The sequence below is a fragment of the Vulpes lagopus genome, chromosome 9 (genome assembly GCF_018345385.1).
Source record: "Vulpes lagopus strain Blue_001 chromosome 9, ASM1834538v1, whole genome shotgun sequence".
In the NCBI taxonomy this organism is placed as follows: Eukaryota; Metazoa; Chordata; class Mammalia; order Carnivora; family Canidae; genus Vulpes; species Vulpes lagopus.
This window is the reverse complement of record NC_054832.1, coordinates 41,040,475-41,060,977: the sequence shown is the minus strand read 5'-3', so window position 1 is coordinate 41,060,977 and position 20,503 is coordinate 41,040,475. Positions and strand designations below refer to the sequence as shown.

Here is a 20,503-nt window from a genome sequence, read left to right as displayed (position 1 = left end):
TTTTAAATTTAAAAACCTCATGTCAATTCAAAAAGCATTCTAGGGAAACTAGAGGAAGAAAATAAAATGTAGGGACACCTGGGTGGCTCAGCAGTTGAGCATCTATCTGCCTTTGGCTCAGGGTGTGATCCCAGGATATGTGATTGAGTCCCTCGTCAAGCTCCTTGCAGGGAGCCTGCTTCTTTCTCCCTCTGCCTATGTCTCTGCCTCTCTCTCTCTCTCTCTCTCTCTCCATCTCTCATGAATAAATAAATAAAATCTTTGAAAAAAAAAAAGAAAAGAAAAGAAAATTTATCCACATCAACATAAAAAGAAACTTATAGGAAAGAACTGGGAGACTGATGATATCTTCCCAAGTTTTAAGAAAGATTCAAAAGGTGAAAGAGCTATTTGAATTACCTTTCCTACTATAGTGAACATAAGTGTCATTGACAAAGACAAATTTAAAATTCTCACCATGTTTTGGATTCCTTTTCAAACTTGGCTGTGGTTGGGGAGGAGGTGGAGGTGGCGGTGGTGGAGGTGGAGAGTCTCTGTCATGACTTATCACTCTATCCACTGATCCGTATATTGCCAGTGTCAGACAATTATACCAGCCTCTTAACACCAAACCATCAGTATTCACCTAATTTGTTGGGGGAAAATATCTTTCAAATTAAAGTTTTAATATGCCAAAAGTAAACTGATATCAACTCACTCTGTGGTTAAACCAAAGTGCAAAGGTCAACTTGGTGGAAATTTACCCAGAAGCATAGATAGCTTTTATATGGCCCTCCAGAATTGCCATACCTAAGCCTGTCTCAACACTACATCTCCCCTGTCTGATACCTGATGTCAAATCTGTTCAAAAAGCAAAACCAGATTCTCAATCAAGAGAATAGAAATGAGAACAAAATTATATGGGAGTTACTGCCAACTAATAAACTCCAATAGTTAAGGAGGTCACGGAGGGCACAAAAGCACAAAATAGGTCCTGTCTGAAGAATTATAAAGTCCATAAAATTGTACAGCATTCTTTTTACATGCCCAACTCATACATGCAGGTGTATTTTATATATCCACATTGTACTTAAAAGCTAAGGGTAACCAGAAGCATTAAGCAAAGTGTTTTCACAAAGAAACTTTCTCTTAAAATGATCAAAGACTTTATCAATGCCATTAACCCTCAATATTTTCTTTTGTTTTTCAATACTAATCTACAGTAGTTGCCATCCATATTTTTACAATATCTATGAGAGGTAGCCAGAGTGAATATCATCCACAGGTAAGAAAATAAGAGTGTCAGTAGAACCTGAACTAGAAACCAAAGCCACTGACTTGTGAGTTCTTTCCACTTCACCATGTTGAGTAAAGATGAAGTAATAAGTAGTAATTGGGACCCTTCTGAAAGTATGATAAGGAAGAAAGAAAGAATTTTTTTCCTTGCTAACTCTAGCAAACTCCAGTAAAAGGAAACTGGGGGCCAAAAGAAAGGCTCAAAAAGACTATGCTCATGGATCAACAGATTCTAAACAGAAGCCCCAACGGAAGACAAATAAAGAAACAGAGAAGGAAATTTTTAGTCTAAACAGAACGTAGAAATTAAATATACACTTCTCCACTAAAAATACAATCAAGCTGAGTAGTCCATATTAGATCACAGTTATTTTTGCATTTCAGATTGCCCAGGATTCAGCTCTTCTAGATGCTTCCAGAATGGCATTTTATAGATCAAGAAAAAAGGACATACTTTTGATATGAAAGGAAGAAATACAAAATATGTATTTGTTAAGAAATCTAAGGCACAGTGGTGTCTAATAACAATTAACCTTCCTGTCATCCTCTGCACTTGCTTACCTAAAGAAAAAGAAGGGAAAGCACAAATGCTGGCCTCTTCCTGACTTACATTAGATTTAGAGGAAGGAAAAGCTTATGGGTAGACAGTGACATTACACTGTCCTTGCTCCATTTTAAAATAGCTTCTAGACACAAGAGGAATCAGAAAAGAAAAGATGTTATCTTACAACACAAGAACCAAATAGGCTGATATTCTGCATCACTGGTTTAGATGGATCAAAACTTTCAATGAAAGTAAAAAAAAAAAAACCAGTATGAACAAGGTGAAAACTGACTTCTGCAATTACCTTTGAGTTGGGTCTAAAGATGATAGAAGTATTCTCATCATATTCCAGGCTGCCAAAAGAGTAGGAATAAATATATAGGCTCAAACACTGAACATCACAGTTCATGAAGAAGTCTTTCTTCTAAACTTATAAGTTTTGATAAAACCAAATGCTAGATTATTGGTTTAATAAACCACAAAATGTAGTTTCAATTTATTCCCCCCAAAAGTTATCAATTAAAAGTAGAAAACAAACTCCTCAGAGATTTTGATTTAATTGGTTTGGGATGAGCATAGGTATCAGTATTTTTTTTTTTTTTTGTATCAGTATTTTTTTAAAAAGCATCCCAGGTTATTCCAATATACAGCTAAAATAGAAACCATTGCATTATAACCTTCCAAAAATGTAAAATAAAACCAAATAAAATTCTATAATATTAAAAATGAGCTGCTTCAGATCATCTAGGTTCCCTTCATTTTTTAAAAAAAGTTAAATTATTAATATAAGTTAATAACTGAGTGAAGGATCAATTAAATAACAAGTGAAATCTAAAACTGTTATTTATGGCAAGGATAGAAATTTTTCCATTTTTTTAAGCCACCTTTAAATTTTTTACTTTACGAGTTCTAAGTAAACTCATTTAATGGTCAATTATTTTGTAGATATAAACACAACTAGGTTCAACGATACCAAAGCATGTATTAGATAACCCAAAATAGGGGTTTCCATTAACAAAATTCTCATTTTATAAAAATATGACTATGGAATTTTAAATTATGCAGTGTGATATAAAAGACACAAATTATTAGCTCTCAATGTGTTTATTCAGTTTTTTAAAAGAAATTTAATAGCAGTTTCTTCCAAATTAGAAGGTTATTATCAAATCATCTGATATATTTAAGAAATGTATACGACCAATAAAAAGCAAATAAAAGATGGCTAATGTTTCATACATTTAAAATATTATTTTATAAAGAAACTCAGCATCTTCCTGGGAGTGTAACATTGCTTTAATAATGCCAATTGACCAAATAAACCCCTGAGTTCTTGGGTCTACAAACAGTTATGTCCTTTTCTTTTATCCAAAGAATAACTTACTAACTCCTGAATTTCTGGTGAAATTACCTAGTAGGTACATACCTTCCCAACCTATCGAAAACTGGGGCACTTGGTTTGCTTACATTGTTAAAGAATAAGTCTAACTGAAATGTGTGCGGCGAGGTCTCCCTGTGAATGAAACAAAGTTGAAACGTCAGCCTTTGCAATAATCAGTTCCTAAATTAAAACAAAAGACAAAGTACAAATTTAAAAGCAATTCTAGAATTATCTTAAGATTTAAATAAAAATATAGTTAATTGTAATATTTTCTATAATCTTATTCATATTCAATTCTCAAATAGACAACTATTCACTTTGAGTATTATTGAAAATGAAATTTTAATCAAGTATCATTAGCCTGGAACTTGGGCCATTCTAACACACATAAATATTTAAAAATTTTAATGTTATACTATAAAGGCAAATGATACTTAATTGTGACATCTAATTTTATAATTCTTTATAGCAGGATTATTCCCTTCCATTAGCAGAAAAGAACCAGGAGTTAACTAACTTCAAGTGATATAATTACAATTTGATTTCAACTTAATCCACAATAATACAAGATTATAATTTTAGCATCCGTGCTTTAAATTGTGACTTAAAGCCTAAATTCCTATTTGTATAGCAACAATTTACATAAATATTTTGATTCTTTTGTGGATGTATATAGTTAAAACTAAGTCCTATTTAATTTGTGTTAGAATGAAATCCCACTTGATATATATTTCACCCTTGGCTAAAATTCCTTGGACTTAACTGAAAACCTCGATTTTAAATACCATATATTTTATTTACAAAAACTCCAAATGGTAAAAAGTATAATGCCCAGAGTATACCAAACAGGTTCCCTCATGCACTGATAGAAGTACAAACAGGTACAATCGTTCTGAAAGGCAAGATGGCAATAATATTCAGAAGAATGAGAAAATGTTCACACCATCTGATCCAGAAATACGTTTTTCTAGGAAGTGTTTCTATGGAAACATTGTTATACAAACAAGATTTTTTTCAAGAGGATGCTCATGATACTCTTGTAATTTGAGAAGTAAAAAAACACCTAATGATCCTCACATAAGAAACTAGCCAAATAAATTACAGTACAGTAGTACCCCCTTATCCACAGGGTATGCATTCCAGGACCCCAATGGATACTGAAACCACGGATAGTAATGAACCCTATATATACTATGTTTTTTCTCATATGTGTATATATATATATATATATATATATATATATATATATATATATATATATATATAAATATAAACATATATATAGATCAACATATATATACCTACAATTTATATTTAGGCACAGTAAAAGATTAACAATAACTAATAATAAAACAGAACAATTATAACATACAGTAATAAAACCTGTATGAATGTTGTCTCTCTCAAAATATCTTACTGTACAGTAAGATACACTCTTCTTGTGAAAGGATACTGTACACTCTTCTTGTGAAAGGAGATAATAAAATGTCTATGTGATGAGATGAAGTGAGGTAAGTGACATAGGCATTGTGACTGAGCATCAGGCTACTATTGATCTTCTGACAATCTGTCAGAAGGAGGACCATCTGCTTCTGGACTGCAGGTGACCACAGGTAACCGAAACTCAGAGAGTGAAACAGTGGATAAGTGGGGGGTCTACTGTATAGTCATTCATTAGATTATGCAACCATTAAAAATTATATTTTCAAATAATATTTAATGATGTAAAAGTAGTCCTGACCTAATGTTAAGTAAGATAAAGAAATACATAAAACAGTATATAGTTGGGTCAGAGTAGCATACCTTTACTTTACCCAAATTCAACTATGTATGTGCATGTTCATCTAGTTTTTCCCTCCTATTCTTCTTCAAACTAGACCTGGGCCTTCAATACCTCAAGGAAAGGAAAAAAGGGCTCAAATGCAAATTCTTTACTTCTAAGGCCCCAAAAACTCAGGTGCTAGTCACTGAAAAGTAATTTAAAGAATCAGTGGTTGGGCAGCCCGGGTGGCTCAGCGGTTTAGCGCCACCTTCAGTCCAGGGCACGATCCTGGAGACGGGGGATCGAATCCCACATGGGGCTCCATGCATGGAGCCTGTTTCTCCCTCTGCCTGTGTCTCTGCCTCTCTCTCTCTCTCTCTCTCTCTCTCTCTCTCTGTCTCTCATGAGTAAATAAAATCTTAAAAAAAAAAAAAAAAGAATCAATGGTAACTTGCACTAGACTTTCATCTTAAACCTTGCTGACTCTAAAACCTAACCTCATGTGAAACAGGACACTTACAAAAAATAACAAAATATACAAACATATACATTAAATAACACAATGTATCAAATGTAAGGATTTTCTCAGGACAGAGGAACTAAAGGGATTTTAATTTTGCCTATACATTTCTGAGTTTTATAATGAGAAAAAAAACACTAAAGTATGATGCACAAATATCACTTGATCTCTAACATTACTTCCTGACATTATATTTGCATGACTGTGTTAATACTTCATTTTACTGTTCTATAACATACTATTTATAAAGTTGTTTCTGATAATTTCATGTTTGGAATTAAAACATAAACTGCCATTCACCCCCAGCTAAGAAACAGAAGAAAGGGGACCCCTGGGTGGCTCAGTGGTTTAGCACGCCTTTGGCCCAGGGTGTGATCCTGGGGTCCTGGGATCAAGTCCCACATCGGGCTCCCTGAATGGAGCCTGCTTCTCCCTCTGCCTGTGTCTCTGCTTCTCTCTCTCTCTCTCTCTCTCTCTCTCTCTCTGTGTGTGGGTCTCTCATGAATAAATAAATAAAATCTTAAAATAAAAAAAAAGAAAGAAAGAAACAGAAGAAAGAAAGAGGAAGGAATATGTAACAATACTCCTACTAATTAAGGCCAATAGCAGAGGTCCATTTTACCAGCTGTTCTAGCCAGCCTCCAACACAGCCGTCAAAGACCCCTTGCTCCTGGTATTCTCATCACCTTTGTGTAGTTCCCTCACATGTTGTACCAGCAGAATATGTAATCAATAGAATATGGTAAAAATGGCAGTATGTCATTTCTGATACTAAGTTATAAGGCTATTCTCCATGTTGTGTGAGCAGCCCCATAGAGGACCTTCTGAAAGAACTGAAGTCTCCTAACAATAGCCATGTGAGTGAACTTCTAAGCAAATTCTTCAGCCCCCAGTCAAATTTCTAAGACCACAGCCCTGGCCTATATCTTGACTATAACATCATGAGAGAACTTGAGCCAACTAAGCCATTTCTGGTTTACTGACTCTCAGAAATACTATGAAGCAATAAATGTTTATTGTTTTAGGCTACTAATTTTGCTGTAATTTGTTATGTAGCAACAGATAACTAAAAGACCTTCCTTGACCAAAAGAAGTACAATTACATAAGACTGTTAGATACACTATCACTCTCCCGTCTTTCAAACTCTACATACATCCCCCTTAAAGGAAAAAATAGGAAGAAATTATAGGAAAATATAAGTTTTAATTTCCTTAAACATGGAAAAAAGATAGGAAATAAATTATGATTTCTCATTATAAATGTTAATACTTATTGTTTTGTATCTGTTTTACTTTTGAATGGCCTGAAAACCTTTGAAGATTTTAAATCTATTTCTACAAATAACCAACTACTTTTTATAATTAAGAAGAAAAGAGCCCTTAACTTTGAATCTGTACCATAACACTGACTACTAAGTACCTGGTTTAACTCTTACAAGTAATTAAGTTTCACAGCATGTACATAATGAAATGTGATACTGAGACTATGAGCTAAAAACTCACATAAACGTAAATGAAATGTGGTATTGAGAGTATAAGCTAAAAACTCACATAAAAGTATCATATATATTCATGCTTCCACAACCCAAATTTGGCTTATATTTCCAATTCATGCAGTTAAAATAAGATGAGAATGATTATTCATGTTACAACAAAGATCAAATTCCTCTGTTTTAGGTCAGTTGTTAAAGTTATCAAAATACCACATCAGGGACCATGTCTCACATTTTGTTTATTCCCAGAGAGCCTAAGAGAAAGCATCAAACAACTACTTGCTAATTACAACTAAAGGATAATGTGAAACTAAAATTTATAAAAAGCCCCATGTATCAGGTTACAAAGATCATTAAGTCATGAAAACTGATATGATATAAAAGACATATTTCCAAATATTCAAACTCTTATTTATTTTCAAGGAAAAAAAACGAGTTAAAAATACTTCATCTAAAAAACACCCTTTATCTACGAGATTGTACCACCCTAGAATATTTTAGAAAATATAAACACATTTCACCAATTAAAAAATAAATAAAATTTCATCTAGCACTTAGATCAAATAATTGTTCTTTTCAAATATATAATGATACATGGATTATATAAAAGATCTGTAATCAATTATAATATAATATAATATAATATAATATAATATAATATAATATAACTATCACTGAATAAAATTTTAGGGTTTTTTGGGATTTTTTAACTTCCAAAATATTACCTTAAATTTTTGCATTTAAGAATATGTCTAAAAAAAAAAAAAGAATATGTCTAGGACAATCTTATTCACAAACACTTTTAAAAAGAAAGTGACTTACCCGTATGCTCTATTATCTGGCAGGCTGCTATGAGCTCTTACTCCTGGGGGTATGACTCGGACTTCATTGATATAAACCACACAGGGAAAACGGACTACATCTATGTGAGAACTTTGCTTTTAAAAAAAAAAAAAGGGAAGGAGAAGGACACACTGTAAGTAAAACACTCTGTCTATTCAAGATTTATTTTGTCTTCAGTTAATTTCTTAATCTTAAACTCCATATCATTAAACCTGCACTATCATATTATTTATAATACTGTAGAAATCATGTTTTGAAAATAGCTCATGATTAAATGTACCTAGTTAAATCTCTCCATGTGTATAACAACATTTTCTGCAACGTATCTGCCTCTCTGCTGATGTTCTGAGGCCAGTATAGACCCCACAATCCCTTACTGTGAAAGATGTCTTTTATAATCCTGACTTACTAGGTTTTCAGAAAGGTAATATGATAAAAAATACTGAGTATTACTCACACCTCCTGCTTCTGGGGGCAGTACCTTGTAATCAATCAAAACAGTACTTCTGCAACTACATGTATAAACATTCACACTAAATAAAGATTATGAGTACCATGTCAGTTCAATCAGACTGCAGGACCAAATGAATTCAGGGCAGATTTTTCTACAATTCTGAATTTCTGAATTATAGATAAGACACTGCAAATCTGTACTTTAATTTGCTTAATTTAAACTTATATACTAACTAATATCAAGAGATCAAATACTTAATAGTTGATCCCTGAAATTCAAAAAAGAATCTACAAACTGTTTACCACAATAAAGAAATGGACAACATAAATTATATTCAGCATACATTTATTTCTATGCATTATTTGACACACTATCAGACAAAGGTGGCTTTTGTGATCAATAATTTAAAAAGAATTTTTCATACTGTTTTTGGACTTAAATCAACTCTTTCTAGCAGTTCAGCTAACCATGATTACTTAGTGATCAAAATTCATGAGAAGAATGGTTCGTGTTATTTGTATCTAAAAAGACTGAATCCTGAGTCTCTTATTATAAGTTACACAAAATATCATGCATATCAACAGACAAAAGATTATTTAAGTTAATCTTTCCTAAAATGTGAAAGAGGATGACTTCCCAATTTTGCATTTTAAAACTCAGAGATTGGGATCCCTGGGTGGCGCAGCGGTTTGGCGCCTGCCTTTGGCCCAGGGCGCGATCCTGGAGACCCGGGATCGAATCCCACGTCGGGCTCCCAGTGCATGGAGCCTGCTTCTCCCTCTGCCTGTGTCTCTGCCTCTCTCTCTCTCTGTGTGACTATCATAAATAAATTTTAAAAAATAAATAAATAAATAAATAAATAAATAAATAAATAAATAAATAAATAAAAATAAAACTCAGAGATCATGATTAAATATATAGGCATAGAAATCTTATAATGTTTACTATCCAAATGCATTTAAAACCTCTCAAAGATATAAAACAAACAAGATAAGTGCAAAGTGAAGCTGACTGCTATCTATCTTTCAAAACCCATTTTCTTCTTCTGCTAATTAAGCCTGAGCTGGGCACAAGTGAATGAAAGACTGGATTTCCCAGACTCCTGGGAAGCCAGTGTGGACATCTGATCACTAAATTCTGACGGATGGGATGGAAATGGAAATGTGGCAGGCAAATCTGGATCATGTCCTTGCGGGAAGGTCCAGGCTTCAGAAACTCCTACTTCTTGTTCCAAAATTCTGCTGCCTTTCTAGAACACCAATGGTATGGGTAAGCTATCTTGGACAATGCAGGCAATACCCTAAGGATGGCAGAGGAACAGTGTAGAAGGAGTATGGGTCTCTGACCTGGTGGAACTGTCATATTAGCCTTAGGATATTTAACACCCAGATTGAGAGAAAATCCTATTTTACCAAATCTACTGTTATTTTGACTTTTGTGACAACACTTGAACTTGTATCCTAATTATTATGAATTCACCGTGGATATTCCACAAATACTACAGATTTACATAAAATAAATTAGCATTTTTGTCTCAAACTTTGGTGCTTTGTTTCCTTCCTGTAAGGAATTTTTTTTTAAGACTTTATTTATTTATTTGAGAGAGAGTATATGCGTGAGCAAGAGAGGAGGAATCTCAGGCAGACTCTGTGCTAAGTGCAGAGCAATGATGACCTGAGCTGAAACCAAGAATTGAAAACTTAACTAAGCCACCGAGGTGCCCCTATAAGAAACTTCTCTACTTATAAAGTGTACTATACAGAAGCTCCTTTGTTTACATGTTATAAACTCTCATTAATATGTACAAAGAAACTTAGAACAAAGTTCATTAATTGCATCTTCCTCTACCCTGCCCTATACTGATTAATTAATGGTATCAATAGTTAGGGTATAATCACTGTGGACCTAAAATAAATGAACTTAAAGGTTTTATGAACAGCCTTTCAAAATCTATTTTGTTTGTAAATAGAAGAATTTCTGTAGAAGTTGCTGCCCCTTTTATTCAATATTTATTTCTAAACATTTTGAGGTATCTATTATGTTCCAAGGAATGCCAGGTCCCAAGGACACCAAGACATAATTCCCAGCCATTAAGGAAGAGACTATCTATTGTCTCTTGACAATATATTGACATATATTGCTATGATACAGACTCACACAGGATACTGTTGAAAGTCAAAGGGGGTACTTACCAGATTGTGGGCAAAAACTTGTAGCAAGGAGAAGAGTCAGGAAACATTTCTCAAAAGAAGTAGCACCTGAGCTAAGTAAAGTAAGTCTTTAAGGAAAACAAGAACCAGTGGAAAAGGAGGAGAAAGAACAACTTTCCAAGCAAAGGGAGAGGGATCCCTGGGTGGCGCAGCGGTTTGGCACCTGCCTTTGGCCCAGGGCGCGATCCTGGAGACCCGGGATCGAATCCCATGTCGGGCTCCCGGTATCTCTCTCTCTCTATATATATGACTATCATAAATAAATAATAAAAAAAAATTAAAAAAAAAAAAGGGAGAAGCATGCACATAAGGGAATACAAACAAGAACTTGGAAGGTTCAAGAAACTGTAAGCATAGTTCACCATGACTAGAGGGCAAAATGGGAGAGAAAGGGAAGTGGGGCACAGAAACTAAACACAATCAATAAAATTACAAGAAATACAATTTTCATCCATTGCCATAAGTCAATTCCAAATCTAAATCACCATTTAGGACCTCCCTCCCAAGCCCCAGACCACTATCACCGACTGCCAAACAGACATCTCCACTGGATGTCCCTCTGGTAGCAAAAACTCAACAAGTCCAAAACTGAAATCTTCTGTATCAGTGATAGCAACATCATCCACACAATGGTCAAGACAGAAACCATTACCATCCTTTGCTTCTTTCTCATTTTCTCACCTAAATCATTCATTTAAAAACATCAAGTCCTATTATTAAACCTCTAAACAGCTCTCAAATCTGTGTGTTTCTCAGGGTGCCTGGGTGGCTCAGTGGATTAAGCATCTGCCTTTGGCTCAGGTCATGATCCCAGGAGCCTGAAATCGAGCCCCACATTGGGCTCCCTGCTCAATGGGGAGCCTGCTTCTTCATCTCCCTCTGCCCCTACTCCCCAACTCTGCTCTCTCTCAAATAAATTAAAAAAAAATTAAATTAAAATATCTTTAAAAAATAAAAAAGTCTTTAAAAGTCTGTGTATTTCTCTCCATTAATTGCTGTCACTTCTCTAGTTCTAGACATTATTCACATTATCTGGATTACAGCAATAGGATCCTAACTGGTTTTGTGCTTCTTTCTTGCCCCCCTCCTCCTACTGCAGTGTGATCCTCTACAAGGTCAGTGTGTTACTCCCCTGTTCCTTAATGTCCCCAGGCCAACTTCCTTGTCTAAGAAACAAGTACAGTCTTTTCTTATCACTATAAATTTATAGACCCAACATACCATGCTCTTTCTCACCCTCATGCCCTTACTCATGGTTTTATCTCTACTATCACAGTCCTCTCTCCCATCTCCTTTTAGATGTCTACTTTCTCTTGAAAACTGTACCAGAGCAAGTCTAAATGGGTGCCTCTCCTTCTGAATCAAAAATCTCATATCAAACTAAACTGTAACTGCTTCTTTTCTCTCTCTCCCATTACAACGGTATTTCAAGAAGACAAAAACCAAGTCTCAGTTTACTGTTATATTCATAGTGCCTAGCATATTCATTTAATGAATGAAAGACTTTTAAAGTGCTTAATAAAGGCTGATTGAATTATGTTTTCAGAGAGTAAAAATATTACAATGAAATAGGGGCTTAAGATATCTCAAAGAAGACAGGGGTGCCTGAGTGGTTCAGTTGGTTAAGCATCTGACTTTGGCTCAGGTCATAATCTCAGGGTCTTGGGTTCGAGCCCAATGTGAAGCCCCACATCAGGCTCCCAGCTCAGCAGGGAGTCTGCTTCTCCCCTCCCTCTCCCTCTGTCCTTCCCCCTGCTCATGCTCTGTCTCTCAAATAAATAAAATCTTAAAAAATATATATATATATATCCAGAGTGTCTAGAGTACATAAATCTAGGAACACAGGTTGGTAATGGGAAATCATGGAAAACTTATGATTGTGAAGCTAACAAGGTGGTGAAGAAAAAAATGGTCAATTTCCAGGACTCTGAACCAGTCACCTTCAGAAAGAGTTCCTATGTGTTTCGAAGTCACAGTAAAACAGTCCCCCCATCCTTACTCTTCTATCCCTGAAAATATTTTCTCTTCTCTTTTTACCCTCTCCTTAAGGAGCTAGCTAAGGCTATCTCATCTATTCCTACCACTTCCATTATTACTTCTATTCAGAGAAGTTCTAAATTGGTTTCTTAAAGAAACTCTAGAAGTAAGACTGGGAAACCTGGGTGGCTCAGTGTGTTAAGTGCCTGACTCTTGATATCAGCTCAAGTCATGATCTCAGGGTCATGAGATCTAGCCCCATGTCAGCATTTGCACTGAGCATGGAACCTGCTTGGGATTCTCTCTCTCCCTCTCCTTCATGCTCACATTCTAAATAAATAAATAAATATTCTCTTTACCCCTCTCTCCCCCTCCCACCCTTCCACCCTGCTCTCTCTCTCTCTAAAAAAATAAATAAAACAAAATGAAGCAGGATTTTCTAGAATCAATCATTCCTGTAAAACTATCATTTAACCCAGCAATTCCACTCTAGCAAGTAATAAGTAATTAAAGATGCATTGGGGTGCCTGGGTGGCTCAGTCAGTTAAGTGTCTGACCTTTGATCTCAGCTCAGGTCTTGATCTCGGGATCATGAGTTCAAGCCCCACACTGGCTCCATGCTGGGCATAGAGCCTACTTAAAAAAATAAAACTAAAAAAAGAAAGATGCATAAAATAACTTTTATACCTACAATTTACAGACTTCAAAAATGACACATCACTGTAAAAAGTTAGAAAACCAAATGTATGAGATTATACCACTTAAATATTATGCAGTCATTAAAAATGGTATTATATAGAGTATCTAGGGAAAGAAATGGCATAGCTAGAGGACAAGTATAAGAAAAGACATACTAAAAAAAAGGCATACTTTTTACTATATACCTTTTTGTACCTTTTGAATATGTACCTCATACCTGTGTTTGGTCAAACTAAAAAGATAATGTTTTAAAATGAAGTATACTTTTAAAATGTTACATAGGCATAATTCTTGATCTACAAAGATACAAGACAAACTGTTAGGTGAGAAAAGAAACCATGAAACAGTATTACAGTATAGTACCTCAATGTGAGTGATGGGTGCATACATTTAAACATATATATCTATAAGAGGATTTGGAAAAATATTAAAAAGCTATTATAGCTCGGATTAAGAAAGATAAGACTATGAAAGCCTTTGCTTTTCTGTACTTTCTTATTTTTCTATGATGGAATTAAAATTTACTAAAATAAGTTATTATTTTTTTTTATTTTTAAAAGGTCACATAAAACCACAAACACAATTTGTAATTCATTTAGCACTACTAAAATCTCTTTCAGTGTTCCTACTGGGAAATTTGAATAAATATCTTCTTCACCAGATTACAAACTCCTTTGAAAGCAAGGGCAATGGATTTTGGGAGTTTCTGTTTGTTTTCTTTTTTGTACTCTCCCCATAAAGCTCTACCTCCTTCAAAAGTATTTTTTCATAAACAATTGGTAAAAGAGATTCCCAACTTCCTACTGAGCAAATCTCTCTGGTGAACCACTAAACACACCAGAAACTAAAATATCTTGTTCCCATCAAACCCAACTCTAGACTTCTCCATTACTATCAATGGCCCCATCAGTTCTCTAGTCTCCAAAACTAGCACTCCACCATTTTTGACTATTTTTTATTCCTCACACAATCAGTTACCACACTGTTAAATCTATAACCAAAATTTATCTTATACCTATCCCTTCCTACTTAGTCCCACTGAGAATGGCGCTGCCTTAGAGCCAGGAAATATGTCTGTATGCCTTCCTTCATCCAGCTATGTCACTTTAGGAAAGTCACATAACCTCTCACACTCAGTCTCATCTATAAATTGGGGATAAGAATCTTTCAGAATTCTTGAAAGGATTAAATATAGTGTATTTCAATATGCTGCACTACACCTTGCACAAAATAAGCATTCAATAAATGCTGGCAATGATAACTGCCTACCCACTAACCTGGAACTTCCATTACATCTCACTTTTTCTTCTTGATTTGCCACCTGTAATTTTTCTGAACCATTTTAGGCATTACTGATCAATTAATTGACTTAATGTATTTTACTAGTCATTTAATTTGCTTGCTCAGAAACTATTTCCTACAAAATAAAGTCCATATTCCTTTGCTGAGCATTCAGGGAACTCCATGATCTGGCTTCAAACTGCCCTTCAGCTGCCACTTCACTCTAGGACTTTTGGAATACTCCACAGAGGACTGGCTACTCCAGGACAATGCCCTGCTTTCTTATACACAATTGTGGGACATTTCCTCTTCCACCAAAGATCCAACTTCACATGACAACTACTTTGATGATGTCTTTCCTGATATTCTCAAATGAAGAGTCATCTCTCCCTCTGCTGAAATTACATGCCTTTGTTGGTAGCACCTAAAGGAGCTAAATAAATATTGACTGGGGTCCTAATGTCAGACACATAAAGATTATAAACCCTGGGGCACCTGGCTGGCTTAGCAGGTGTAACGTGCAACTCTTGAACTCGGAGTCAGGAGTTCGAGCCCCACACTGGGTGTGGAGCTTACTTTTTAAAAAAAAAGAGGAGGGCAGCCCTGGTGGCGCAGCAGTTTAGCACCACCTGCAGCTGGGTGTGATCCTGGAGACCCAGGATGGAAGACATCAGGCTTCTTGTATGGAGACTGCTTCTCCCTCTGCCTGTGTCTCTGCCTCTCTCTATGAATAAATAAAATCTTTAAATAATAAAAATTTAAAAAAAAAAAAGAGAGAGAGAGAGAGAGAGACAGCAGCCTGGGTGGCTCCGTGGTTTAGCGCCGCCGGGCCCGGGGCCTGATCCTGGAGACCTGGGATGAGTCCCACATCGGGTTCCCTGCGTGGAGCCTGCTTCTCCCTCTGCCTGTGTCGCTGCCTCTCTCTCTGTGACTCTCGTGAATAAATAAATAAAATCTTTAAAAAAAGAGAGAAAGAGAAAGAGAGACAGGTGATAGACTCCAAGGGATTCCCACTGCTTCTGTATGCACTGACCACATTCTAACTCGGACCCTAATTTTGTGGCCCCAACCTCCAACACTTAGTTGTAACTCCGTGGGAACAAAAAGCTCGATATTCCATACCCCCCACAAGCCCTTAGCCTTCCCTCAGGACTCGGTTCGACCGTGAGCTCTACCGAGCCTCCCTCAATCACTGCCAGAACCGGCCCTCTCCTGGTCCTCGCTGTGTGTCTAAGAACCAACGGAGCCACGCTCGACTCGTACACGTAGGAGTGAACCAACACTGATTTCCCGAAACTAGAGAGCCGCTGACTTCTCATATGCTTCTTTCACTTTTAGTGGTTCTGCCTGTACACATGACGGGTTTGTTCTGACCCAACTAACTCCAGGGGGTTTCTGGAGCCCCGCTGACGTACGGCCGCAGAGGACGGTCGTGGAACAAGACCAGGGGACAAAATTAAGAGACCAGGGCGCGCCCGGTGAGGGGGCTCCGCAGGGAGCGCCTGCCTTGGGCCCAGGCCGTGACCCCGGGGTCCTGGGATCGAGTCCTGCGTCGGGCTCCCTGCGTGAAGCCTGCTTCTCCCTCTGGCTGGGTGTCTCTCTCTCTCTCTCTCTCTCTCAGGAATAAATACATAAAATCATAAAATAATGCGACCAACAATTTCACTGTTTGTAAGACGTGCGGGTCTCGATTTTTACACAGGAAAAGGTCGGAAGAACCAGTCAGTCAACTTTTTATTTTGCCACACACAGCGCTACGGTCGCAGCCGCGACTCCCTCATCCTCACTGTCTCCAACCAGGGCCGAAGGGTCGCTCCGAGTCCACGTCGGGGGAGCCGCGTGCGCCCCGGGTCCCCGTGGTCCCGCTGCGGACTCCGTGAGCGCTCCCGCCGGCCTTCGGGGGCCGTTGACAGGCCGGCTCCGTGCCGCGCAGAGGTCGCGGGGTCGGCCCCTCCGGGACGACCACCGCGCGACACCGCCACCGCCGCGCCTCAGCTGCGGCCACGCTCCGCTCCGGCCCCTTCTTGGCGAGCGCTCCCCATGCCAAGGGCGTCCGAGCGAGCGGAATCTTGGCTCAAGTGCTGCGGTGGGGCGGGCGGACGGCGCAGACCCGAGCGCCCCGCCGGGGGCCGCGCACCGCTGAGGGGGGCGCCCCCTGCTCCGCCCCCGGCGCTGTCAAGCCCCAAGCCGTCCGAGCCCCCGCCGGGCTGCCGCGGCCCACGGCGCTCCCACAAAGGGGCCAGGCGGGCTGAGCGGCCACCGCGCCCCGACCCCGCGGAACAGGGGGGCTCCCGCCGCCCGGCCTCAGACGTGGTGCCCACACCCAGGCGGGCGGGGGGGCGGGGAGGGCGCCGCGTCTGTGGGGAGCCCAAGCAGCAGCCGGCGGGGCGAGGAGTCGCGGCGCGCCCCACGGCCGCCTGAGGGTCCTCGCGGCGAGAAGCGGCGTCGGAATCAAATCCGGGAGCCTTACCTCAGCGCTCGGGTGTTTAAAAGTGTCTAAAAATAGCAGCTCCATCGCCGAGTCCACCGCCATGTTCGCGGCGGGCGGGGGCCCAGGGGGAGGACTTCCGGGGCAGCGCTCCAGCCGCGGCGACGGCGGCTCGCGAGACGCGGAGCCCGCAGCACTTCCGGTGCCCAGCGCGCCGGCGCCGCGAGCCTCAGCCTGCCCGGAAGTGCGGGCCGTGGCGAGCCCCGCCCCCGCTTTCTGCCTCGCGGCCGGGGGCGCCCGGGAGCCCGGGGAGGGGAGGGGCGGGGGGCGGACTACGGCGTCGCCGGCGGGCCACGGCCTCCACAGCCAGGCCTTCTAGCGCGTGGACGGGCCGAGGCGGCCTGGGGGGCGGGCCGAGTGCCCCGCGGGCTGCGGGGAGGGGGGCGGAGGGAGGGGAGGGATGGGGAGAAGAGGGGAGGATGGAGAAGAGAAGGGAGGAGGGGAAGAGAGGGGAGGGAGGAGGGGAGAAGGGGAGGAGGGAGAGGGGAGGAGGGGGGAAGATACGGGGAAAGAGGAGGGAGGGGGAGGGAGGGGGGGAGAACGGGGGAGGGAGGAAGAGGACGAAGAGAAGGGAAGGGATGGGGAGAAGAGGGGAGGATGGAGAAGAGAGGGGAGGGGGGGAAGAGAAGGGAGGGAGGAGGGGGACGAGGGGAGGCCGCCCACGCTGGACACAGGGGCGGTTGGGGTGGGGAGTTTCACTGAGCGAGGCTGAAGACTAAGGCTTTTTTTTAAGAGAAAACCTGTTCTCTCAAAGAGGAGAGTTGTTTTTTTTTTCTTTTTCTCATCTGCAAATGTGAATAATGATGCCTAACCCACAGGCTTATTGTGAGAACTAGTGGAAATAAAATCGGAATTGTATAACGTGAAATGCCACGAACGTAGAAGCGGAGAGTGAAGAGTCGGCCTCGTGTTGAGCAGTGGAGCCCCTGGAAGTGTTTGCAGCGCAAGGGGCACGGGCTCAGTGTGGAGCCTCCACCTGGGGCTCAGGGCGAGACCCGGATCCGGGGATGGAGTCCCCGTTGGGCTCCCCGCAGGGAGCCTGCTCCTCCCCCTGCCTGTGTCTCTGCCTCTCTCTCTGCGTCCCTAGTGAATAAATAAATAACGTCTTAAAAAAAAAAAAAAAAACTGGTACAAGCGCCTGGGAGAGCAGTTAGGAATTATTTCATAAAATGACATGTGGCTACCCCGCTTCTACGATAATTCTCGCATATGTGCCCAAAGAAATACCTACAAGAATGTTCATGATAAAACTGGATGTTGCAAAAAATCTGTTTATTGACGTTAAGGAGTAATAAGGAAATCATGGTATATGCATGCAATGTAATAACAGCAGGAAGAAAAGGATGAGCTAGTTCCGTATCCACTAATATGGGTAATCTCAAATTATGGATAAACATGGAAAAACAGGGCTAAGCAAACAGGTTGAAGAATACGTAGCGTAAAATAGCATTTATATAGTTCAAAACATGCACAATAATATAACTTGGAGGAATGTATATAAATTATGAAATTATAAAATGCATTGGAATGATAAACACTAACATTTAAAGATAGTGGGAAACTGGGCAAAGATGAAATCAAGAAGCTCATAGGAGCTTAAATTCTTCGTTTATGTTTCATTCTTTAGGTTGGTGATGGTTTCACAGGCATGCCTCACATTATTGCTTGTGCCTTCTGGTATGCCTGAAATATTTAATAATTATTTTCTATTTCTTTCTTTTTTTTAAAGCCTGAAGCATCTGGTATTCCCAGGCGGTCTCCCATCCAAGTACTAACCAGGCCCAACCCTGCTTAGCTTCTGAGATTAGACGAGATCGGGCGCGTTCAGGGTGGTATGGCCGTAGACTATTTTTCTATTTCTTAAAGCAAATCTCCATCCATACCCTTCCTTAGCCAGTTTCCTCCATTAGCTAACAGTTCATCTTTTACTATTTGCTTTTTTTTAATGATTTTATTTATTTATTCATGAGAGACACAGATAGACACACAGGCAGAAAGCGAAGCAGGCTCCCTGCAGGGAGTCGATATGGGACTCAATCCCAGGCTGCCGCCCCCACCCCCATCACGACCTGAGTCAAAGGCAGACGCTCAACCACTGAGCCACCCAGGTGCCCACGATTTGCTTTTTCAAAGGACTGGTTGTTGCTTTCATATTTATTATTCCCACCATTATTCTATTTTCTTTTTTCCTTTTTTTTTTTTTTTTAAGATTTATTTATTTATTTTAGACAGTGGGAAGCGGCAGGAGGGGAGGGAGAGAGAATCTAAACAGGTTCCATACCGAGCACTGAGTCCAACATGGGGCTCAGTCCCACAATCCTGAGATTATGACCTGAACCAAAATCAAGAATTAGAAGCTTGATGAAGGACTGAGCCACCCAGGTGCCCCCATTAATAGACTATAGGTTGTTTTAGAGACTTAGGGTTGTTTTAGTTTTACGGGAAATTAAACAGCTAATACTGGAGTTCTCATATATTCCCTTTCCCTCCTTTTGGAAGATTCCCTAATTGTTAATATCTTGCTTTACCATAGTACATTCATGACAATTGATGAACCAGTATTGATACATTATTATTAGCTGAAGTCCATAGTTTACATTAGGGGCCACCCTTTGTTTTATGTTGAACATATATACTATATGCATATTTCAATTTTTAGATTATATCTGAAAGAATTATGTAAGAAACTGTTGTTGCCTCCAGGGAGGGGAGCTTGATGACTAAAGTATAGAAATAGCGGTAATCTATCCCCATGTGCACATATTTCGAAAGATGAGGAGTAAAGAAACTTGAATAAATGTATCTTTCAAGAACTTTTGTTGCATAGAACAGAGAAATGAGGTGGTTGTGGTAGGGGGAACTGGGATCAGGAAAAAGTGTTTTTAAGATGGGAAATAGAACATGTAGAATGGTGGAAATGAAGCAATGGAGAGAGAAACTGATGATAAAGAGAAAGAGGGGGTATCTGAGGTAGCAAAATATTGAGTGGGTGGGGGGCAGGTACCTGGTAGCCAAATAGAAAGTGACCTTTGCTAAAAAAGAATACCTGCTCCCTGGTGACCAGGGGCAAGAAGGATCCATGGGTACACATGCAGATGGGAGTAATGATTTAATATGTGGAGTTGAGGAAGTTCCTTGTTGATGGTTTTCTATTGTCTCACTGAGATCATGAGCTATAATTGAGAGGACAGTCAGAGGTGTAGAAGAAATAAAGTATTAACCAGACTTCAAGGAGAGCCTAGAATCCCTGATTGTCTATCACCTCACATAGTGCATAGAGCCCCAGATTCACTTCTTGCTCACTATTCTCACCTTGTTCCTACTGTAGCATTTGATGATTCAGACATTCCCAGCTAGATACGGCTCCCTTAATACAGAGATATTTCTCAATGTTGTCGCCTAGGACTTACATGGTTTAATCTGCTTTGAATGTGACTCCCTTGTCACAGCTCTCAAAAACCTATATACAGTAACATGGGGCATCTGGGTGGCTCAGTCAGTTCACATCTGACTCTTGATTTCAGCTCAGGTCATGATCTCAGGGTCATGAGATTGAGCCCCGTGTCTGGGGTTTACACT

At 39.6% G+C, this 20,503-nt stretch overlaps 1 protein-coding gene and 1 pseudogene across 2 annotated transcripts in view; both read right to left on the bottom strand.

The window, feature by feature from the left end:
* Positions 1-17,059, bottom strand: part of VIRMA (vir like m6A methyltransferase associated) — a 58,592-nt gene extending 41,533 nt beyond the window's left edge. For both annotated transcript variants that reach the window (XM_041768548.1, XM_041768549.1), the window contains exons 1-5: positions 16,907-17,059; positions 7,795-7,910; positions 3,243-3,329; positions 2,124-2,172; positions 457-625 (exon numbers count right to left, since the gene is read on the bottom strand). In XM_041768548.1, the coding sequence (XP_041624482.1) occupies positions 457-625; positions 2,124-2,172; positions 3,243-3,329; positions 7,795-7,910; positions 16,907-16,969 (484 nt within the window). In that variant the 5' untranslated portion in view covers positions 16,970-17,059. The remainder of the gene's footprint in view (positions 1-456; positions 626-2,123; positions 2,173-3,242; positions 3,330-7,794; positions 7,911-16,906) is intronic.
* Positions 17,060-18,651: 1,592 nt separating this feature from the next.
* LOC121499176 lies at positions 18,652-18,770 on the bottom strand (annotated as a pseudogene).
* Between the last annotated feature and the right edge of the window lie 1,733 nt (positions 18,771-20,503).